General features: G+C 34.3%; 1 protein-coding gene across 3 annotated transcripts in view; it reads left to right on the top strand.

Moving 5' to 3' along the window:
• The window catches only part of LOC145261207 (cilia- and flagella-associated protein 74-like), a 2,330,915-nt gene that overhangs the window by 1,504,181 nt on the left and 800,976 nt on the right, over nt 1–25,758 (top strand). For all 3 annotated transcript variants that reach the window (XM_080119545.1, XM_080119548.1, XM_080119547.1), the window contains exon 34: nt 24,511–24,630. In XM_080119545.1, the coding sequence (XP_079975671.1) occupies nt 24,511–24,630 (120 nt within the window). The remainder of the gene's footprint in view (nt 1–24,510; nt 24,631–25,758) is intronic.

Consider the following 25,758-nt stretch of genomic DNA (forward strand, 5'->3'; position numbering starts at 1 on the left):
TTGTTGCATACTACTTAGCATTAGAATGACTTGACAAATGCACATGGTAACTTATTTATGAATGACAAGGTTTGATCCCGAGCTTCACCTCTTCTCTTCCGGTGATATCAGATCAACCTGGCTGAAGATACTGGCTTCCTTACCTAAACTGCACCAAACATTGATATTATTGCTTTTGGGTTTTTTTTTTTCCTTTCCTTTGTAAAAGTCGATCATATTCTGCAAAGCCAAAAACAAAAGCGACAACCAAACCAAACCAAACCAAACCAAACACCATGAATAAATATTTGAAGATATAAAGAACTTGAAACTTAAAAACTTTTTTTCCAAAATTATTGGATTTGCCATTAAATAACATGGAAAGGGTTGATATGCCGTAAAGCAAAACAGCACCTCCACTTTTATACAACTGTAGACATTTGTTGGCTTTAATCATGTGACATATATAGTAGGGATTTGAGGTGATATAAGAAGTTGCAGTTCATAACTGAAAGAAGAATCTTCACGTAATGAAAATTTATTTTTTTATATAAAAAAGATTAACTACAAATCTGAGTCATTTATATTACGTGATATTCATTCCAGATCACTGACAAATGAAGGGAGAGAGAAAGGTTGGTTGGTTGGTTGGTTGGTTGGTTGTTTTTGTTTTACGGCATATTAACCTTTTTCAGGTTATTTAATGCCGAATCTAGTTATTTTGAGGAACGATTTTTAATGGAGTATATTTTTTTTACATCAGATTCTATTTAACCCATAGTTGGGATTCTAACAGGTACTAACACTCCGGGTCAGAGTGGACCTGGGAGCAATGGCAATTAAAGGGTTGCTCCACACTCCTCAAAGCCCGCAAGGTGGGGCCTCACCATCGGATATAGTTTTAGGTCACTATATATATATATATATATATATATATATATATATATATATATATATATATATAATGAATAAATGGCAAAAGCATATATTCCAAATTTCATGAGGTTGACCATCTTACAATTTATTCCTTTAATTCAGTTGACATTTACACTTTTTGACAGTATATGTTTCGCAGCACAAAATCATTCACTTAATTATTCTATCAATCAATGAATCTATTTTGCCATTAACTCACACACACACACACACACACACACACACACACACACACACACACACACATATATATGGAGATAGAGATAGAGAGTACCATAAAAATAAAGCATATATATATATATATATATATATACATATATATATATATATAGAGAGAGAGAGAGAGAGAGAGAGAGAGAGAGAGAGAGGAAGAAAGAAAGGGAGAGAGAGAGAGAGAGAGAGAGGAAGAAAGAAAGGGAGAGAGAGAGAGAGAGAGAGAGAGAGAGAGAGAGAGAGAGAGAGAGAGAGAGAGAGAACTATAAAAATAAAGCATCTATTCAAGTTAAAAATCCTTCAGTGTTCATTTCCTAGCCACCCCGTATTAGGCAATATTTATTGTTGCTTCACGATTTGTGGCTCCCAAATTTAACTAAATTAATTATGAAATAAGAAATTCAACTTAATTGATCACGTAATATTTGCATCAGTAAGTTCTTCTTCGTATACATTTAGATAAAGTTGCAGAAATCAGACACGAAAACGTTTAAAACTCTGCTATGAGAATCATTTATGTAACTATAAAAAAACATGTAAATCAAACCATTTTCCAATTGAGATTTGAAATCATTTCAATTTTTTGTATTTAAATTCTTTAAGATCAGATGTATTCTTGTATTTTTAATTCTTTAAAATGCGATAAGGCCATTAATAGAATGGTTAGTCTCTTCCAATAGAAAAGCTATCTTTCAAGAATTTTAAGAAGATTTCTTTTTCTCTTCTGTTTAACACAGCAATGCGTTTAATGATAGTAATTAACTGACGTCTTCTCTCCATCTTATTAGTTGATCACAGAGATAGACTCAAAGATGTTATGCAAACACAGACTGTTCTTTCTCTGCTTTGAATCAATTCTTCATTTCGTAAGACTTCAGGAATAAAAGTTTTTATCTTCAACAAGGAAACTATGCTCGAATCAGTGACTAAAGGAAAAGGAAACTAAAATTCGGATTAAAAAAAGAAGTTTTGTAGAAATATTCAAAGTTAATTAGTGTCTGCAAGCGATGAAAGGAATTTTTAATTAAAATGATTTAAAATAATGAGACAATAGAATGTGTTCATTGTCTAAGGTTTATCTTTAGAGACAATGGACATCTTCTGAAAGGATGGTTGTATTATAATGGGTTTATTTTGAAGCAGGAGTGGCGGCATAACTTATGTAAAATATCACTAAGAAATCATGCGATGACCAACGATTAAATGAGCAAGGACTAATTTTACCACAAAAAATGTTTCAAAATGGCCGAAATTGACCTATTAAGTAGGGAAAGACTAGTTTTATTTCTGCATTTCTCATCGTCTTAGTTGGTAGCAAAACTTAATAATCTATTATTATTTATTCTAGAAATATTTTCATGGTCAAAGAATTATAAAATCTTATTCCATTATTATTTTTATTTTTTTTACGTAGGCGTCAACACTTATCAAGGCCGATAGGCCACTCAAGAATAAGGGTTAAAGAGTGTAGAGTAGTCAAAAGGACAATATAGTAATCGATAGTAATGGAGGTTCGGTAAATTTGTTAACTTAAGTGGAACGGCTCATCAGAAACTTGTTCCCGTTGGACTTGAAGACAACCATATTATAGACAGCTGGAAAGCAGGAAAACGGAAGACAATTCCACAGGCGTGCAGTTCTAAGAAAAAAGCTTTGATCACAGAATCTATGTTTAGGTTTAGGCACAGATAAAGAGTGTGGAAAATTATTGATAATGTTTTCAGTTAGTCTAGTGTTTCTTGTGAAAGTTTGGCAAGGGGGGACTATAGATTGAAGCTCAGTCGAACACTTTCCGTGAAAATAACGATAAAGCAGAGACAAACTCGCAACATCTCTTCTGTGAGATAAAGGTTGCAGCGAAGAGAAAAGGACATCTCCCACCAGGCCACAAAGTCTATTTTGAACCCTATCAAGGCAGGACAAGTCTTTTCTAGCAGCTCCTGCCCATATGTGGCAACAGTATTCCATCCTTGGATGTATCTGGCTCTTACATAGATAGAGAATTGCATCAGCAGTGAGATATCTACTGGATCGATAGAAGGATCCGACCATTTTTCCTGCGGCCTTGGCAACAGATTTAATGTACGTATTCCATTTAAGATCAGGAGTAAAGGTCAAGCCCAGAAGCCTGTCAAAACTTGAGGCCTCCCCAAGACGAGAGCCATTCATTTTAATTGATGCCAGATTGTTTATTCTAGAAATATTTTCATAGTCATCGAATAATAACATCTTATTCTATTATTATTTATTCTATAAAGTTGACCTTGCTAGTTTCTATTCTGCTAATAGTCAGTTAGCTTTCCTTTTATTAAACCATAATCGTTTATCTAAATAAACTTTAAATCAACGGTGTATAAAAATAATGTTAAGAACGGGAGTTTTCCAATTGAGGCTAAAATAAGCATAAATTATACGGGCGGAAAATTCCTTTAAATGTTGAAAAGATAATAGTCTTAAGTAACGATTAAAATGCTGAATATGACGTAATAGACGGTAGTATGTAGATTACTAATGTTTTAATAAAAAGAAAGTACATTTCTTTGCTAAGTCCAGTAGATCAGTGTCTCAATTTACTTTCATCCCACGAGGGTGGAGTTTACGTATGGTATTATAAAGAAATCATCAAAGACTACCAAAGCTAATATCATATATATATGTGGTGTTATTTCTTAGCTTTCCTTCTCCCCGACTAGTTTCGAATAGTAAATCTTGATATCACACTAATAGTCAATCTGTATAAAGACATGATGCCAGCTTCCCATAAGCTTTCATTAAGTCATAATCAGTTTTGAAATCAATTTATCTTTAAATAAACTTTTTTTTTTCAACTTTTAATTAGTTATATACATGAAAAAAAAAAAAAAAAAAAAAAACGACGTGGAAAAATAATCTTAAAACGGTAATTTCTTTTGGAGGTTAGAAAAGTGGAAAATTCCATTCGAAATTAGAGTTATCCGTACACTATAGGATTATTTTTGTGAATCCAGTAAATTAGTGATGGTGTTTAAAGTATTTATATACTTTTGACTTTTCTGAATTTTGGAGACGAGGATTGGTTATTCATATTTTTCGATTCATCGGACTACTGTTCTCATCTTCAGTATGATTTTCAGAACTTTTCGGTCGATGTAACCTCCGACCTTCTTCAGGTGTATCTTGTTGAACTCGAGAATGTGTCTGTCGAACTCGGGAATTTGGACGGAATTTAGAGCGGGTCCTTTTATTTACTTCACGGGGGTAGCGTGCTCTTGTTCCATCAGCCATGACTTGATAAAAATTCCTAATTAATTCGCAATTGTATTTTCCGGTCGCCCACACTGAGGATTGAATCTTTAACCTTCAGAAGAATATCACTTTTTACAATTGATTTTTCCAAGTACTCTAACCACGGTGCCACAGGTCCTTGCGGACAATTCTAGTACGAATTTTAGGAGCCTTAGACAGAAACATTTCCGAGTTCGAAAATTCACCTGAAAAAGGTCGGAGGTTACATCGACTGAAACGTTGTGAAAATCACGCTCAAGATGAGAACAGTTTTCTGATGAATCCAAATAATACGAATATTTTTTACTGTTTCCTCATCTTTATTTCTCAAATTTATGCAACATTTTAGCCAAATGGATAGAGGCATTCGTTAATACATATTCTAGACTGAATTGTACGTGAAAGTTGTGAGTTCAATCCCCGATGAAAAACACTTAAGGAAAAATGAAAAGATATTTACTATTTAAACGTCTATACCAGTTGATTACGTGAAATTTAGAATTCTCAGAAGGTTACACACAGGCCATTGCAGCGAATGTATGACTGGAGAATGCCGGAGTATGCAATGACTGGAATATTATGAAAATGTCATTTCAAGACATGTAAATCACTTAACGTTTCTTTATTTCTGAGATGTGAGAATTGGTTATTCATAATCTCTTGTCTTCTCTATATAAATAAAATGAACTCATTTTTTCTCGTCTGATTTTGACCTTAATAGGATTAAAAATCAAGATATTTCATGCAAATATAATACGCACAAACGGCAGAACAATATCTGAGGTGTGTTATAGGCTTATTATTTCTCAAATTCCTCGATAATCTTAGATTTCTATACTTTTTCTGCTGAGAAGTCACGGCCAAAATCGGTTAAGATCAATGGAAGTGGTAAAATATTTTCTCTCTAATAAATTCCTCCTCCCCCTGCCACCACTTAACACCGTTTGGGGATCGTTCACAAGGAACAGTTGAGAAGATAACACCGGTTTGGCTTCGTAGTTCTTTCATGTGAAGTTATTTAAAATCACTCAACTAAGCTGCAGTGCTCTGTGGCATAGTGGTTAGCATGCTGGACAATTCACATTATATTTTCACGTTCGCGCCGACCTACCGTAGTCGTTTTTTTTTTTTTTTTTCCTAAACAACTGGAATGGACTTTTCTTGGTGGCCGAACTGTTAACGTTGCAGATGTTTTTTTTTTTTGTTTTTTTTTCACACTTTATTTTCCTACTTTTACTAATGACTCCGGGTTTGATCCTTCCTACTTACCTACCTTAACATTTTTTAAAACTCACCCCCCCCGTCCCGGAAACAAACACTCGGGCAACGCCGGGTACCCCCGCTAGTTGTTAAATAAAGTGTCCCGTTTGAAATTCCGTGCAGATGTCCAAGTCCAACGTAAAGATTCCTAAGTTCGACACGGTGCAACTGAAAACGGTCAAAGATGAATATTTGATTTTATGGCAATCTTAAATTATTTGGATTCTTTGGACTACTGAGCTTATGTTGAGTGCCACCCTCACAACCTTTTGGTTGAGGTCACCGCGTACATTTTTCAGGTATATCTTGTTGAACTCTGGAATCTTTCTGTCAAACTCGGATATCTGCATGGAATTTCGAACAGAACCCTTTATTTTATTCACGGTGCTGACGGAACGAGATTATCCTAACCCTGTGAAATAGTCGCAGAGTTTTTTTTTTCTTCAAAATCATCAGATTCCCGTGATGCACCCTGTATTAAATGAAAACAAAATATCATCTATGATAAAGTTTCGGAATTTTAGAGATGAAGATTGATAACTTTTATTATTTCGACTACCGTTCTTATCTTGGATATTATCATCACAATATTTCAGTCAGTCTTCTTCAGATACGTCTTGTCAAACTCAGGAATCTTTATGTTGAACTCATAAATCTGTACAAAATTTTTAACAGAACTCTTCATTTAATCCACAAATATACCTTGCTCTTGTTCCGTCAGCCATCACTGGGGATGAGTCTGAAATAATACGAAAGTGCATTGTTAGTATCGCCTGTACTAAGGATTAAACCTTCATCTTCCAGAAGGCTGTTACTTACAAATGATTAATAGCACTTTTATCCTTTGCACCACGGTTTCTTGCTGATAGAAGAAGAATAAGCTACTCTTATAGATTAAATAGTTTAAAGAGGCTTGTTCAAAATTCCGTATAAATTTTAGAGTTTGACATAAAAAATCCAAAGTTCAACAAGACATACCGAAGAAGGTTGAAATTTACATCGGCCGAAACGTAATGAGAATAACATCCAAGATGAAAACAGTAGTCAGAATAATCCAAATAATGCTAATATGCCTTTTTTTTTCAAAGTAATTACAAAAGTATTGTTTACTGTTTTGAAGAGTACAAATACCAGTCTATTGCCTCATGTAACACAAAAAATAACTGTATTAGTAGGTTCAAGTCAGTTATTAGAGAATGAAAAATGCCAAAAGGAAAATGGCTTCAATACGTTTTTTAAAAAATGACGTAAAAGTTAACTTTTCTAAATGTTAAAAAGTTAGTGCAAACATTTACTGGAGAACATACAAAGAAATGTTTGTTTGTTTTTGTTTACGGCATATCAACCCTTTTCAGGTTATTGAATGCCGAATCCAGTGATTTTGAAGAACAATTTTTTAATAGAGTATTTTTTTTTTTAAGTCGGTTTCTATTTAACCCATAGTTGGGACCCTAACAGTTACTACCACTCCGGGTCAGAGTGAACTTGGGAACAATGGCAATTAAAGGGTGGCTCCACACTCCCCAAAGCCCGCAAGCTGGGGCCTCACCATCGGATATAGTTTAAGGTCATATCCAGGACTATACGAGGAAATGATAGGACCACGCATTAGTAAAGCAAAAATAAAATGAGTTGCTAGAACATACAGCCTTTAGAACTCCGGCTCTGGATTTGTCCTCAGGTTCGACTCCTGAAACCTTTCCATTGAGTGGGTATGTGCTAATCAAATTTTAGCTCGATTTAGTCAGCAGATGTAGAGTAATAAATTTGCATTCTATAAATGTTGAATGTCTGTACAAGGAATGCTCGTGTGAGAATAGCCATCTTTGATAACAATGACTGTCAATCATTGGAGGATTGTGATTACCAACATTCGTAGAACTCTCCAGATATTATTCCGGTAGGCGGGAATAATGCACAAATAAAGAATGCACTACAGTAGTATAAAAGTCAGGTTAATATTGTTTTGTTTTTTTTTAATTTTTATATCATATTTCTCTTTGTCTGCCTGTCTGTCTGTCTGTCCATTCCATTTTTTTCTGGGAATTACTGGGTCGATGTGGCTGAAATTTTGTATGAGCCTCTGTTATAAGTAGGTGCAGCAAACTAAGTATTACGATATCCGTTCCATGCAAAGTTAGGGAGTATTAAAGATTATATATTATTTAATTGGAATTCATTATTGAGGTGAGTATTATTTATCAATTTATTTATTGCGGACTATTATTCTCATCTTTCTTAGATGTTGTTTTATGACGTTTCAACAAACTATTACTCTGGCCTTCATCAGGTGTTAACCGCGATGGAATAGGAACCGACTCTCCTACCTGTATTCTCAGCAATTACTGCCATCTATAGCCCGTTGCACAGTGGATAGAGACGTTGAATCTCTATGGTTCCAGGTGAGAATTGTCTGAAGATAGCAGTTTCAATCCTACCCAAAGCCGGCCAGAGGCTTACTTGACCAAAAACGTGGTGAGACGACAACAACTATGGACGGCAGTAATTGCTGAGAATGCAGTTAGGAGATTCGGAGTTCCTATCCTGTCATGGTTACCACCTGACAAAGGCCAGAGGAATAGTTTGTCGAAACGTCATGAAACAACAACTATAAAGAATAGGATCGGGCCGGGATCAAAGTGTAGCATATGTTCTGCAGATGCTGCACTTAAGATAATTTGTAACAGTTAATGGATGGAAAACCCTCTATACTGGGGCAATTATTATTTTTGGTAACCAGAGTGCCCCCTTTTTGCCTACTTTTAGGAGAGCTGGTTTTTAGCCCACATTAAAAACGGCCTTGTGCCTAATTTGCTTTGATGGGGAAGCAAATAAATACAATAAAAAGAATAGGATAATAGTCCGCAATAAATAAATTACTAAGGATTTTAATGCAAAAGTGATCATTAAGTTAACCATATTTAACCATCAATTTAGCATAAAACTCTCATTCTAAGTCAACGGGCTCGTACTTTTATCCATATTTAATAGGCTAGAACGTCTAGTTAAGTTCTGTTTATATTATGAAAGTCTCTCCAGGCAAAGCATGAAGTCACTTGATGTAAGGAGCTAACAGAAACGAAAGGTGATTATTGCAAAAAAAACAAAAAAAACAGGAGACGTCTATTGACCTCAGTCTTGAAAAGACCAAGGCTATAGGTAGGAGGAAAACAGTCAGTAGAATTAAAATTTAGGAAATCTTACTTGATTGATACCTAATGACTGTGAATCAAATTAAATGAAAATCTAAAATATTTGAATTTTTAGATACAAGATTGTATCCATATTCTCCCTTAAACCATTTAAAACACTTCAAGATGTAACAAACTAGGATTGTATGTATTCAATGCACAGTTAGGAATTATAGAGATTAAAAGGGATTAGTATTTAAAGCAATAAATGAGCACAAATTTAACCATAATCAGTCAATAATTTGGCATAACTTTCGTCCTTTTTTAACGAACTAAAATGTATAGTTTTATTCATAATTTCCTATAATTTCCTATAAACACACACACACACACACATACAAACACACACACACACACACACGTACACACACACACATATCTTACTCCTATAAATTTGGTTATTTTGTATATTGATATTCATATTAAAAACACTTTTTTTCTATTTATTTTGTTATTTATTTGCTTCTCCACTGAGCAAATTAGGCACAAGGCCGTTTTTTGAGGTGGAGAGTGAGGGGAGGGGTACCAGTTCCCCCGAGAGGGAACTGGATAGTGACAATTGGTATGAAAGATTTCCCCTACATTGACCAATAACTGATTGCTACAAGAGCAATGGTCTTATATATGGAGTTAGTCCCACATATGGTCTTTGATTGCAGTATCTGCCGGAACAGATACTACATTTTGATAACAGAAAAAAGATCTTCACCTGAAAGCCAAGAAGAAAAAAGGCGAACCATCTTTCTGCTTATTTAAAAAGAAAATACAACTTTGTTATGTATGGGCCGTGGAATTGCATTCACTAGCAAAAGATCTAGCTAATTTGCATATTCTTTAAAATATTCATTTTAATTAATTCCCTATTAGTTTTTTTTTTCGGTTTTCTTATGGGATGATCATCTTTAGTTAACTATTACGTGTAATTATATTAATGCAGATATTCTACATGGTTTATACTTGCATAATATTTGCGTAAAAAGTTTGTATAATGGTAAACTCTTTCTATATATTTATGTATGTGTATATATACAGGCAGCAAAAAGAAAGTCCGCACTTGTAATTATTTCAAAAACTGCAAATTTAAAGTAAATTTTATGCAACTGTTTAAACAAACTATACCTCATTTGATTGGACTTTTATTCTTCTATAATTTTACCTGTACATATTTGACTTTTAATTGAAATATTCTAGTGTTCACATCAATTAAAAAAAAAATAACTTCAAATTGAGGAGGCAAAGAGAAAGTCCACACAATGGAAAGTTGTTATTTAAATATAACTTTAGCACATTAATGCAACACAAATACAATAGGAACACAATGAACTAGTTAATATCCAATAGCATAGCCCTTCTGCAATTTGATAGCCTGCAATCTTTTGGGAATTCCTTGAATTAGACTGCAGCAATACTCCAGGAAAAGGGAATCCCACTTTTCTTTAATTTTTGTCCAAAGTTCTTCCAAATTTGAAATTTTATCATTGCGTAGCTGTTGCTTGATGTAATGCCATACATTTTCAATAAGATTGAGGTCTGGAGATTGTGCAGGCCAATCCAAACACGGAATATCATGCTCTTCCAGAAACCTCTTGAAATTGCTAGCTGTGTGAATGAGAGAATTATCCTGCATGAAGATGGGATTATCATCCAAATTTCGACCAAAGTAGAGTAGAAAATTCTCAATCAACATATTAATGTACTTAGTCGAATTAATTTGACCTTGCAAGTGAACTATAGGCCCTGGACCATTGGAACTAATAATGCCCCATACCAAAACCGAACCTCCACCACCTTGCAGCATTGAAACTGGGCACCTAGGATTAAATTCTTTGTCTTTCCTCCGACGGACGTACTGCCTACCATCACTGCCTAGCTGATTGAACTTGCTTTCGTCGCTAAAAAGCACTTTTAACCAATATGAAGAGTCATGATCTTCATTGCATCTGACGAAGTCTAGACGGCGCTTTCTGTTCTTTCCAAAAAATCATTGGCTTGCGTCCTGCAACATTTCCTTGCAAATTAAATTCCTTTAATCTGTTCTTAACAATAGAAAGAGAGCACTTTTTAATAAGATTGCACTGTTGTTGGATTTTGGGTGCCGTTTCAAATCTGTTTCTTAGGCTGCGGATCTTGATAACATTGTCTTCCCTGTTAGAAGTAACTCTAATAAACCCAGATTTAGGGACATCACGAACACTGTCGGTGTTTTGGTGCTTTTTGCACAGTCTCTCGTACCGTTTTCTCATCACATTTCAATCTGTGGCCGATTTCTCGATTGGATAAACCAGAAAGGTGGAGATTAATGAGCTCCTGACGTTCACTAAGAAAAAGTCGTGGCATATGGACTAAATGTTACGTTGTATAACCTGGGACAACAACAATTACAATTAGAGATGCTTTGTTGCCTGTTGGTTGATATTTGAAACTGATTTACAGGCGATAATTTAAGCTGGTTTTAAGCAAATTTGTTGTTGCAGACTTTCTTTTTGCTTCCTCAATTTGAAGTTATTTTTTTAATATTTCAATTAAAAGTCAAATATGAACAGGTAAAATTATAGAAGAATAAAAGGCGAATCAAATGAGGTATAGGTTGTTTAAACAGTTATATTAAATTTAGCTTAAATTTGCAGTTTTTGAAAAAATTACAAGTGCGGGCTTTCTTTTTGACGGCACTGTATAGTTGTTTAAAAAATTTTGCTTACCAAACTTCTTTGTCAGTTTTTGGTCTACAGGCATGAAACTTCATATATAATATATTTGAACCCATGTGAAACCTTATATTTGGGTTTTACCCGGAGAAAATCTGTACAAAAGTGTAAAGAAATGAAAGGTGAAGGTTGAACGACAATATTACGAATATGCTTGCGTAACGTAGTTCATGTTTTAATTTTTAGCTATGCAGCAAACATGTCTTCATAGGTCAAACATCAACGTCAAAGGAAAAAATAAATCGTAAGCTAAAAGTTTTGGTTTCGACTCTTGGTGGTGGCGCACGAGTCATTTTTTTTAAAAACTTTATAAATCATTACTATATATTGGGTTCAGTATAATATAATAATAAATACGAAATCTGCATTAATCAAAATATCATATTTAAGCGTATTTTACAGCCGGGCAATTTTTCCTTATTTGTTTGCACAAGCCTGGTAGAGTACATATATATATATATATATATATATATATATATATATATATATATATAGTCATCCACAGACAGACAGTCTCGCTGTATCACAGCTCTTCAGTTCTGCTAGACTATATATAAAGCCACTACAGAAGACACGGGCACGGAGATAGGTTAAAGAAAGGTATTTATATTGAGAATGAAATAGAATATAAAAAGAACAATAGTCGTAGTACTTAACACCAACATGACATACTAGGAAATACACAAACACGCCCCAACGAGAGTATGTATCTCTCGGTTTCAAAAGAGATTATTTATATATATATATATATATATATATATATATATATATATATATATATTATATTATATTATATATATATATATTATATATATATTATATATATATTATATTATATTTTTATTATTTATGTGAATATAGTCATATCTTGCTACGATGCACAGACCGTTTCAATCAAGATAGCAAGATATGATTGAAACGGTCTTCACATCGTAGCAAGATATGATTGTATTTACATAAAGAATAAAAAAATATAATTTGCTCTCTTTGATTGAGCACTATCAACGATCCTTGTTGAAATTCAATTATTCTTAATTTTTGGATATCTTTCTACCTGGAATATATATATATATATATATATATATATATATATATATATATATATATATATATATACTTTTTTTTAAATAAAAAAATGAAATGAGGTTAATTGTATTTATTTGCTTCCCCACCAAAGCAAATTAGGCACAAGGCCGTTTTTAATGTGGGGTAAAAACCAGCTCCTCTAAAAGTAGGCAAAAAGGGGGCACTCTGGTTACCAAAAATAATAATTGTCCCAGTATAGAGGGTTTCCCCTCCATTGACTGGTACAAATTATCTTAAGTGCAGCATCTGCAGAATATATACTACACTTTGATCCCGGCCCGAAGGCCAAGAAAGACACCCAACGATGCATAATGAATCAGCTCTTAAGCAAATATCGAATCTGTATATAAGTGAATGAGTTAAATTTCTGTTTTCTGTAGAGTTGACAGTTTTTCTACTCCCGTTTGGTTTCTTCGACAACTGAATTTATTATTTTCTACGATAAATCAAATCTTTATTATTCCAACATCGACCCACAAGGATTTCGGTTTCAATCTCCCTTTACCAATAAAACAAGTCAGGTTGATTCCAACTATAAAATAGCATGGACTAATGGATTACTTTGTCTTAAAAGTATTCCGATGCATCTGCAAGAACAATCACATTCGCTCAAACTAGATTTAAAAAAAAATCTCATTCATGCTACTACTACTACTACTACTACTACTACTACTACTACTACTACTACTACTACCTGCTTCGACTACTGATGAGCCCTGATATGGCCACACGGTCCATTCCATGGTCTGCACTTTCTGCAGAATTAACGAGAACACTGGCAGAGAATGTAGATCAATAAAGTTGGCCAAGGTAATTCTATCCATTTAATGGCATACACTAATGGATTAGTTTGTCTTAAAAGTTTTCTGGCGCATCTAAGTAGACCACCGATCACTTTTACTCCACCTGGATTTTTTTTTTATAATAAATAAAAAAAATAACTAGTCAGAATTAAATATCGATTTGTCAGATGCGTTGTTATTTGGGTCTAGGTTGTAAAATGACCGATTTAATTTTATCTATTAGATGTATATATACTTGAAACAAATGAATCAAGCTGAAAATTGCAGAAAATGTGGAGAAAGGTAAGATTGATAGTAAACCAATGAATTTCATCCTTATCCTCGAGTGGCTTTTTGGCCTTGATAAGCAGTTACTTTGGAAGTAAAAAAAAAAAAAAAGGAAAACAATGACATTTTTTTAGGGTCTATCTGATGCAATACTCAAGAGAATTTGATCAGTATATTCGGATTCCGTAAAATTGTAAGTGCAATAAACGACGTCCTTATTATTCCAAGAGCTACTCCCGGGATTTCAGTTTCTAGTTTTACCAATAAAGTTGGCCAGGATGATTCCATCCATATAATGGCATAGATTATGGGATTACTTCGTCTTAAAAGCTTTTCGACGCGTCTAAGAAACCAATCACATTCATCTAAACTAGATCTTAAAACTACTTATCGTTGATTTGATTTTTTTTTATGGCGTTGCGACCCATTTTGTTTAATGCAGAAACATAAAGAACTACAGCTGCCACATCTAAGAAGGTGTCACACAGAGGACTCTTTTTTGCTTTGGCATTGTACAAAATTAACTTCACAATCTAGTGGGGGATGATCTCTTCTCTTACTTACAACTCCTTTCTTTCAGAATAAACGTTATTAGTCCCTCTCTTTACTGTCATTCCCATGGAAAGTGCTCGACTGAGCTCCAGTATTTGGTTCCTCCTTGTAAGACATCCACAACAAGAACTCGTCTTAATATTATTTGGATTATTCGGACTACTGTACTAATCTTGAGTGTTATTTTCACAACGTTTCAGTCGATGTAACCTCCGACCTTCTTCAAGTGTATCTTGCTATACTTGGGAATCTTTCTTTTTTTACTTAACTGCCGTAATCAAATTTACCTATAAACTCTGAATTTTCGCCGTAGCACATACTCTTTCTTTCTTTTTTCTCTCTTTCTTTCACCCTCTTCCTCTAAGACTGCAATAACTTGCACTTATTGATAGGCTATCAAACAACATCAGCGTTGCCCGGGAATAAATGAGGACCACTGTGTACTCCTGCTCTAAACCCTGCCACCATTTTTAATTTTACATTTTAATTTCTTAATCGAAGTAAAATCATTGCGTATTATTTGGATTATTCAGAATACTGTTATTTCATTATTTGATATTGAGTGTTATTCTCACAACGCTTCAGTCGATCTAACCTCTGATCTTCTTCAGGTGTATCATATCAAACAACTCAAAAATTTGCACAGAATCCTTTATTTAATCGATGGGCTAGCATGTTCCTGTCCCCTAGGCCATGTTTGGGTTGATTTAGTGCTCAGTAATTCGCAGTTGTATTTTGAATCTCGTCCGCACTGAGAATTGAACCTCCAACCTCCCGAATTATCCATCCTCATCTCAGAAATATAATAACTCGTTTTTCTAACACAACTAGAAAAAGATTTTGTTTTTTTCCTCCATGTGCATAGCTTAAACGGATTGTCCATTGACAGAGCTTTTTTTTTTGTAAGGGCTTTCCACCTGTAGAAAACATTGCCGCAGGACTGTTTCCCAGCTATTTATCATTTGGGTACCTGCAAATTCAGTGTCAACAAATTTCTGAAATGAACCGCCCAAAAATAATCGGAGTTCATTCGACCAATAGTATTCCTCATCTTTTGACTGGCATTCATTCCCATCTAGTTAACCTTTATCCTTGAGCGGCTCTTAAATACATATTGTCTACAATTGCTTTTATGGAAGCATAAAACGATGTTATTAATATATTTTTGTTTTCATAAAATGTGACACTTTTACATTAATGAATTATTATCAGTGTTGGAACGATTAATTGGAATCGGAAATAAGAAAAATCGGAACTTTTTGAGGTATCGAAATCGGAAAACATTATGCCTATTTTCCAATACCAAAAATAATTCTTTTAATTGTTTGTTTTTATTTAAAACAAATTCTTCTATTGTGTGCAGCTTCAGTCGCAAAGGGGACCAAGATAAAGAATAGGAAATAACTCCAACTCGCTTCTTCTTTTTTTTTTTTTTTACTTAGGCATCACCACATTATCAAGGCCAAGAGGCCACTCAAGGATAAGGGTTAAAGAGTGTACAGTAGAAATTGGACAATATAGTAATCATTAGTTATGAAAATTTGGTAAATTTGATAACTTATATGGAACGGCTCATCAAGAACTTATTTACGTTAGATTTGAAGACAACCATATTGTAGTCAGCCGGAAAGCAGGAAAACGGAAGACAATTCCACAGGCGTGCAGTTCTAAGAAAGAAGCTTTGTACATGGAATCTACGTTTAGGTTTAGGCACAGATAAAGAGTGGGGGGAATTATTGATAGTGTTTACAGCTAGACGAGTGTTTCTTGTGAAAGTTTGGTGAGGGGGGACCATAGATTGAAGCTCAGTCGAATTCCTTGTAGCAACATTTATTTCCTCATTCTCTCTTTACCGCTATGACGCCCCTTATGTGATCATATTCTCGAGCGTCCTTCACACCTTGCACATGATCACGAATGTTATCCACGTCTCGCACAAGATCTCAAATGTTATCTCGTCTCTCTCGTGATTGTTCTCTTTCTCTTTTTCATAGTCATTTTTCCCCCCACTGGTGACGTCACTTTGCATGCATTTACATACGCGCATCCGTGCTATGTTACCATAAACTCATGTAGAAACTACTGTTTTATATTATTTTTCAAGTTGGAAAAATAATATTTATTTCAAGATAAGTTGATTTCAACATAAAATTATGATTAAGCTCATGGGAAGCTAGCATCATGACCTTTTAACAGAACAACAATTAGTAAAGTATCAAACATTGCTATAGAAATTAATTGAGGAGAAAGAAAATTCAGAAATAACACCGCTTGCCTGTTTCCCTCCCGACTTCAACCTGGATATCTTCAAGTCCAACACAAACAAATTCCTGATGAATCGCTCCCCCCCCCTAAGTAATGACACCTTACAAATTCTTCAATACTATTGCTACACTATCCCTTTGATTACTGTACACACAATAACCCTTATCCCTGAGTGGCTATTGGGCCTTGATAAGTGGTGAACTCCATGTAAAAAAAAAAACAAAAAAAAAAAAACACCACGTAATATGTTATTAGCTTTCGAGCTTTGTTTGTAATAAATAGAAACACTTATCTACTGGACTTTGCATAAAAATTTATTTTCGTTTCATTAAAAAAATTAGTAATCTATTCGCATTATTTGGATTCATTGGAATACTGTTCTCATCATGGATGTCATGTTCACAACGTTTCAGTCGATGTAACCTCCGACCTTCTTCAGGTGTATCTTGTCAACACTCGGGTATGTTTCTGTCGAACTCAGTAATTTGGGCAGAATTTCAAATGGAACCCTTCACGGGGGGGGGGTAGCATGCTCTTGTTCCGTCAGCCATGACATGATAGAGGTCCTAAGTAATTCTGCAATTGTAAATTACTTAATATCTCTATCAAATCATGGCTGACGGAACAAGAGTATGTTACCCCCGTGAACTAAATAAAGGGTTCCGTTCGAAATTGCATCCCAATTCCTGAGTTTGACAGGAACATTCTCACATTCAACAAGACACTCCTGAAGAAGGTTGGAGGTTATATCGACCGAAACGTAGTGAAAATGACATCCAAGATGAGAACAGTAGTCTGATGAAACCAAATAATACGAATAACTAATCCTCATCTCAAAAATTCAGAAACATAATTAGCAATCTACATACTTTTGGCTATTACGTCACTCAAGGCTATTAACTTTTAAACATTTAAGGGAATTTTCCATTGCTCTAATGTTATGCCGTATACAGCATAATCACGTTGACATAACGGTTCTTATCTTATTAGATCATTAAAGGTAAGCGAGGTTGAGCCTAATCGGTACAAGATAAGTGAACATTTAGGAATTACCAGAAGCTGTATGTATGAGAACGTCAATACCTGCCTGCAAGAACTGTAAAAACCTACCTTCATCATCTCCCTTGACCAATATATACATGCGATAGGGGACCACTTGTGAACTTGATATTTCCATGAAACTTCCTCCTTTGGAGGAAACTGCTTTAACTTCTCTAGAATGAATGACGCTTATTTCTGTTCTAATTTTATGTTTATTATAGCCTTAATTGGAAAGTTCCTGTTCTTAACAATATTTGATACACCATTTATTTAAAGTTTATTTAAATATATGATTATAGATGAGTAGGCTGGATCAAATTATTACATTTTGCTATAGCAACTAATAAAGCAAAAGGAAAATTCAGAAATAAAACTACTTCTTCCCTTAATATACCAACTTAATATATTATTACTTCCGGTCACCTCGCATGATTTATTTTTGATTTTTGGCATAAGCAATGCCGGCTGTCGTGGGATTAAAAATAAACATGGACATTTTTGTTAAGCTTCGCAAAAAATGTACTTTCATTGTATTAAAACACTAGCGGGGTGGGGGGAGGAACCCGGCGTTGCCCGGGTGCTTCGAGGTGTGTTCTCTTAAATCAAAAAGAAACACGGTATGTAGGTAGGATTGAATCCGAAGCCCTGAGGCGAAATTGGAAAATAAAATGTGAAAAAAACATGACACGTTAACCGCTCGGCCAGCCAGAATGAGTCACTGAAGACGTTTGAATTTATTTAAGTAAGAAAAGAATTGACAGGTGCCCGCACTTAATGACGTCAAGTAGAAGTCGTAGAGTTAACGACGTAACAAATAGCTATTCAGCAGTTAATATTTTCTGCGGGGCAGTTTTTAATGGTGTCAATAACCCGGTTTGTTTGGTTTTACCTAACTTTGGGAAAACCAGCTACCCGATTATTAGGGGGAGTGTTTCGTCTCCAAATGAAAGTAACCGTCTGATATGACGATGATAAGCCCACATTGATCAAACGTTACATCGTTTTCTGGAGACCACTGGCCGTGGGCCAATGATTCGAATATTCAACATTTTCGGATCGGCGTGTGTTGCTTTCATTTTTCTATATAAGAAAAATATAGAAAAACGAAAGCAACACGCGCCGATCCAAAAATGTTGAATATTTAACGTTTCAAAGTCAGGCAAATTAAATAGAGAGGCGACCCCCGTTGTTAAGTCGTAGATATTATCATTTAGACGTGATATAAAAAATTAAAAAAATGAGCGACGGCCTCGAGAATCTGCCAGAAAAAAGTCTTTTGCAGACATACACAAAAAGCGAACATACATACACACATTTTCGCTTTTATATATATAGAAGATTACTAATCTACATATGCCCGTCCAGTACGTCATATTCAACAGCCTAATCATCATTCAACATTATTAATTTTTCAGTATTTACGGGAAATTTCCACTCCTATAATTTATGCTTACTTTAGCCTAAATTGGAAAACTCCCGCTCAACATAATTTTTATACGTCGTTTATTTAAAGTTTATTTAAGAATACGATCATGGTTTGATAGAAGTTTATGGAGTGCTATTATCATGACTATTAGCTGAATAGACATAAACAAGCTCAACTAGATTATTAAGTTTTGCTGTCAACCAACTAAGGAGAAGGAAAATTAAGAAATAAAACTAGTCTTTCTCCACTTAATAGATCAATTTCGGCCATCTTGGAACATTTTTTGCGGTAAAATTAGTCGTTGCCCACTTATGTTGCATAGCAGGGGATTTTGTATTGGGGATCATATATCGAAAGATGATGGGGACATATAACGGGCACATGCAATACAGAATTGACGATGATGAGAGAGACATTTATAACAGAGAGAGAGAGAGAGAGAGAGAGAGAGAGAGAGAGAGAGAGAGAGAGAGAGAGAGAGAGAGAGAGAGAGAGAGAATTCATTATTTAAGGGAAGTGCTATACTGTTCTTTTGCATCAGAGGTGGAGAATCATTACTTATGATGGAGGAGGGGGACACATTACTTGGAAAGGGGTTATACAAAGTTCATATAAGGATGATTAACACATTACCTTTAATTGTTGAATGACGACACGAGGACAACAGTTACAAAAATCGATGATGTTCTTTATTTCATTTGACCGGTCGAATGATTTGACGTCAGGAATTCACATTGGTTCTACATGGTTAAACTTCTACCCTTTCGCCTCTGAGGGGACACTCCTCTGACCATCTCAGCTCTTTCCATCTGACTCTGCTGGCTGTTAGAACTTTACTGCCCGACTCTCGCCTCTTCTAATCGGCTAATCCTAGCTCCTATTATTGAGAATTACCTTTTTGCTATGACGTCAGATGTGTGCTTCCAAAACGTGACCAACTCACGTGGCTAAGCACCGTTTCAAAAAAAAAAAAACACTTCTGCAAACAAAGAATTCTTAACTAACCTATTTTTACAATATATTTTTAATTTTTATTGTTCATTATTTTTTAGCTGACCTTTTTTTAATTCTTTTTACAATACAAATAATATCTAACATTCCGATTCTAAATCAATTTCTGAACCTTGCTTACAAGGTTCGAGTCTCGGCTTATCCTAATCTTATTTCCATTTATCTAATGCTCTTCTTATTTACAGGAAAAAGGGGGCAGCCCTTTTTTCTGTAACACTTAATCTTTGGTCATCTAGCATGATTTCTTTCTGATATTTCACATAAGCAATGCCGACACAACAGATGTGTTGTTGCTCATCGTGCGCCACTCCTGCTTCAAAATAAACCCGTACGGCAATCCTTTCAGATATCTATCGTCTCTAAAGATAAACATTGAACAATAAACACATTATTTTGTCTCATTATTCGACATCATTTACCTTAAAAATTCTTTGGCTATGAAAATATTTCTAGAATAGATAATAATGGAACAAGATTTTATAATTCTTTGACCATGAAAATATTTCTAGAATAAATAATAATAGATTATTAAGTTTTGCTACCAACTAAGACGATGAGAAATGCAGAAATAAAACTAGTCTTTCCCTACTTAATAGGTCAATTTCGGCCATTTTGAAACATTTTTTGTGGTAAAATTAGTCCTTGCTCATTTACTCATTGGTCATCGCATGATTTCTTAGTGATATTTTACATAAGTAATGCCACCACTCCTGCTTCAAAATAAACCCATTATAATACAACCATCCTTCCAGAAGATGTCCATTGTCTCTAAAGATAAACTTTAGACAATGAACACATTCTATTGTCTCATTATTTTAAATCATTTTAATTAAAAACTCCCTTCATCGTTTGCAGACACAAATTAACTTTAAATATTTCCACAAAACTTCTTTTTTTAATCCGAATTTTAGTTTCCTTTTCCTTTAGTCACTGATTCGAGCATAGTTTCCTTGTTGAAGATAAAAACTTTTATTCCTGAAGTCTTACGAAATGAAGAATTGATTCAAAGCAGAGAAAGAACAGTCTGTGTTTGTATAACATCTTGGAGTCTATCTCTGTGATCAACTAAAATATGGAGAGAAGACGTCAGTTAATTACTATCATTAAACGCATTGCTGTGTTAAACAGAAGAGAAAAAGAAATCTTCTTAAAATTCTTGAAAGATATCTTTTCTATTGGAAGAGACTAACCATTCTATTAATGGCCTTATCGCATTTTAAAGAATTAAAAATACAAGAATACATCTGATCTTAAAGAATTTAAATACAAAAAATTGAAATGATTTCAAATCTCAATTGGAAAATGGTTTGATTTACATGTTTTTTTATAGTTACATAAATGATTCTCATAGCAGAGTTTTAAACGTTTTCGTGTCTGATTTCTGCAACTTTATCTAAATGTATACGAAGAAGAACTTACTGATGCAAATATTACGTGATCAATTAAGTTGAATTTCTTATTTCATAATTAATTTAGTTAAATTTGGGAGCCACAAATCGTGAAGCAACAATAAATATTGCCTAATACGGGGTGGCTAGGAAATGAACACTGAAGGATTTTTAACTTGAATAGATGCTTTATTTTTATAGTTCTCTCTCTCTCCCTTTCTTTCTTTCTCTCTCTCTCTCTCTCTCTCTCTCTCTCTCTCTATATATATATATATATATATATATATATATATATATATATATATATATTGTATATAGTCTAAAGGAGCTTTGAGTAAAAAAAAATGTAAAAATAAAAATAAAGACTGCAATTTAAATTCCTGAAAAAAATATTAACCTATCGCTGATTAGCACGTGCATAATCCGATCTAAATTAATTGTGAAAATGTGTACATTAACAAAAGAGAATTCAACTATACACGAAAAAAAAAAAAACTAAAATTGTTAAATAGAAATAGACTTCGCACTTGCATAAACCGACTTCTAAAAAGTTTACAATTATAAAAGAAAATTTGAATTCTAAAAGGAAAAAAAAAAAATTAACTAAAATTATTAAATAGAAAACGGGGATCATCAGCAGCCTATCAATGTAGCTGTTTTGGAGATTTAAAAACAGGGCAGATGTAAAATATACGGCTCTCCAGTGGAAAATACCACTTCCATATTTATAAAATATATATATATATATATATATATATATATACCACTTCCATATTTATAAAATATATATATATATATATATATATATATATATATATATATATATATATTATGAATATTAATAATAATAAGATAAAAGATCTATCCTGCGTCATGTTAATTAGCATATAAATGTTATGAGAATGACATTGCATAAAAGCTTAAGTAACTTAATACCAGCCAGGCAAATAGATAAGAGGAAGGAAACCTAGCCATATATATTATATACGGTATAGTCGCGTTGACACACCGGTTCTCGTCATATCATCGAAGTTAAGCAACGTTGAGTCTGTTTAGTACTAGATGGGTGACCATTTGGGAATTCTAGGCGCTGTTTGTGCTCTCCGCTTATCTCAGCTCCTGCAACAAAAATTTCACGCGCAGGCACCCCTCAGTGGGTATCCATAGTCTGTCAAAGACTTAGGAGCCCCATATATATATATATATATATATATATATATATATACGCCAAATATTTTCTCTCAAATGGTCTATTGTATCTGGTTTATCAGCATAGACCTGGGACTTTACACCCCCACCCCCTAAAGAAAATAATCTAATGAGGTTACATCGCACAAACGAGGTGGCCAATTGACAGATCGATTTTTTTAAATTATTCGTTAATCAAATGTTTTTCTTGGTACATTGATCGTATCGTGTGCTGATAGTTTGAATTTTTAATATCAAACTTGAACGTCTGCGCTTGTGATTTCTACAGCTTTATTTAAAGATTTTATACGATGAAGAATTTACTGATTTAAATGTTGTTTGATCAATTTAGTTAAATTTCTTATTCTATAATAAATTTAAAGAAATTTGGGAGCCGCACATATTGCCTAATACAGAATAGCCAAGAAGTCACTAAGGAGCCAATGAGGGATGTTAAACTTTATTTTTAACTAACGGGGGTTCTCGGTGTTGTCCGGGTGTTTAGGCGGTGTAGTAAGGACCCCCACCCCGGGCGGGGGGAGTCAAAGCAACAGTAGCGGGGGTTCCAGGGTGTATGTAGGTGGTATAGTAAGGAACCCCGGGGGAGGGGGAATAAAAACAACATTAGCGGAGCTACCCGGTGTTGGCCGGGTGTGTGAAAGGTGGTGCATTGATATTTTTGTGAAAAAAATAAATAAGCATATTATTTTCTTTAAAAAACGTTGGGGAGGGGGGGCTGAATTCTTAGCAACAATTAGAAAATTACTCCTACCACAGAGTGAGTATCTTATACCTTTACAAAACTACAATTCGACCATGCATGGACTATTGCTGCCACATCTGGTTGAGTGCATATATACCACTACTCTCACTCTAAGACAGGCTCAAAAAATGAGTTTCCCATCTAATCAGCCCCGTACTATCGACCTATCAATTAAACTCCAATCTCTGTCTCATCGCCTCAGTGTTGCATCCTTTTGCATTTTTTGAAAAGTACTTTAATGGAATGTGTTCTGATGAACTCATATCACTTGTGCCTCCTCAACGTAGATACTCCTGACTAACTCAAGAAGCAAAATCCCACCCTTTCACTGTTGAAGTCCCTAGATGCCGGAAAGCCTTCTACTCTAATAGTTTTTCCTCTCGGACTGCTATGCTTTAAACTTCCCTCCCTGTTTCCTGCTTCCTTAAGTACTAAGCTGCAAAAGTTTAAATGTAATGTGAACAGACGTCTCGCTGCTCAACTATCTACAGTCTCCTGTTAGACACGATCCAAAATAGTAGCCATTTATGTCCGAAGTGGCAATATGTTTATGGTGAAAAAAGTTAAAAAAAAAATTTTTTTTAAGTTGTATGTTTGTAACAGAACGCATGTGAGTATGTAGGAAAATATCAACAGCAGTCGAAGGGTGGAAGGCAAACGATTTTATTAGCAGCAGGAGCAGCATTTGAATGCGTATGCAAATTGGCAAGTGTGCGCTCGGACTTGCGTTTGAAGAAAAAGAAAAACAAAGGACACCACGTCGTCGAAAAGAAACAAAGTCGCCGCCGAAAGGAGATGGACGTATAAAGTCGAAGACGAGAAATAGCTGGCTATGACCGTTGTGTGGTCGGAGAAGGAAAGTGTACCCCGGTCGAGATAGACGATGGCGAAAGACTTGTAAGTGGTGTCAAGATGTGATAGAGGAACGGTAATAAATACGTTTTCTAAAAAGAAAACATGCCGACCCGGAATTTTATTTGTTTCTTTTCTTTGTTTGTTTGTAGCTGCGACGGTAGGCACGTTACATATTTAGAATTATAAAAAGTTGATGCGAAGAAAACATATTTTCTTTGCGTTTTTTTTTTATTTTTTTTTTTTTATTTTTTTTTGAGGTGATGATCATTTTTTTTTTCCTCTCGTTCAAATACTAATTCCTTTACTGCCAAACTCAGCTTACCTCTTCAGTTCTTGACACTATGGGTCCGTTCAGTGTTAAGAATGCAATTCGATCTTTAAATCCAGCCGAAACTTTGACTTTGATTATGCAGTTTGCCCCTCTTACAGGAGAAAAGGTAAGTAACTTATTCTTGTATTGTTTTATTTTTTATTTGTTAATGTTTTCGGTTTATTTGTTACTTGCTGTGCATGCCTGGCGTTGCCAAAAAAAAAAACAAAAAAAAAAAAAAAAAAAAAAACATATTGCCGGGTAGAGGGTTTAGTCACATATTATTTAAGATACACTAAATATTCTAGGTTGTTACGATTTTCTTGAAAGCCGACCATATTTTCGATTTTTGGAAGCATAAAACATAGCCATCGCCATGTATGAAATTCAAACAGGGAAACAAAATCTCACAGCTTAAAGGGAAATAACTCATAGGTTAAATGAAAACTTACTTCCGTTTTTACACACAGTTGGTCTTGGTTATAATAATAGTTAGAAACAAATTAAATTAAATGTAAATGTAAATCAAATAAGCCAACTGTTCTATCCATTATATAAACCATAGACCTTTTGATCCCAGGTGTGGATTAAACACCAGAGCGACCCTCGCCTGCTCGGTGACGTTTACTGCTCTTTTCAGTTGTAACCTTTTTACGTTGTTGTTCCAGTAATACATTGTTTAAACTCTATTCCGTTGTTCTGTTTTCTTTGTGGATTATTGCAAGCTATAACACTGGCGACATTGGTTTCGGGGAACGTACTCACGTTTAAAAACAGTGTTCTAAAAAACTAAACGCTGACGACATTGGATTCCAGGAGCATACTAAAATCGAAACCAGTAACAACATTGAAAAAAATACTCTCGTTGAAATAGTATTCTAAAAATACTAACGACGTCGGACTCAAATGTTATCAAGCCTAAGGAAGTGTCTAACATAACACTTGCAACTGAAAGGTTCACGGTAACTAAAAAAAAAAAATTAAAAAAACGCAAATCATTACGGACAAAAAAGAATTGAAAAGAAAAAAGTTCGTCACGACTTTCAAAGATAGCGCTGTACTTTTGCAAAAAGAAAAAGGTTCGTCGCGACTTAGAAAGGTAAATTTTTATACTTTTGGAAAAAGAATTCGTCACTTATGGTTTTCCCTGCTAAAATCGGGCATTATTTATTTTTTCTCTGGAGAAAAATATACACTTGATTTTTTTTTTTCTTTAGACATTGAACTTTTTATATATTTATGTTTTTTTTAACGG

Source organism: Euprymna scolopes, chromosome 37, assembly GCF_053919585.1.
Source record: "Euprymna scolopes isolate OS-2025 chromosome 37, ASM5391958v1, whole genome shotgun sequence".
In the NCBI taxonomy this organism is placed as follows: Eukaryota; Metazoa; Mollusca; class Cephalopoda; order Sepiida; family Sepiolidae; genus Euprymna; species Euprymna scolopes.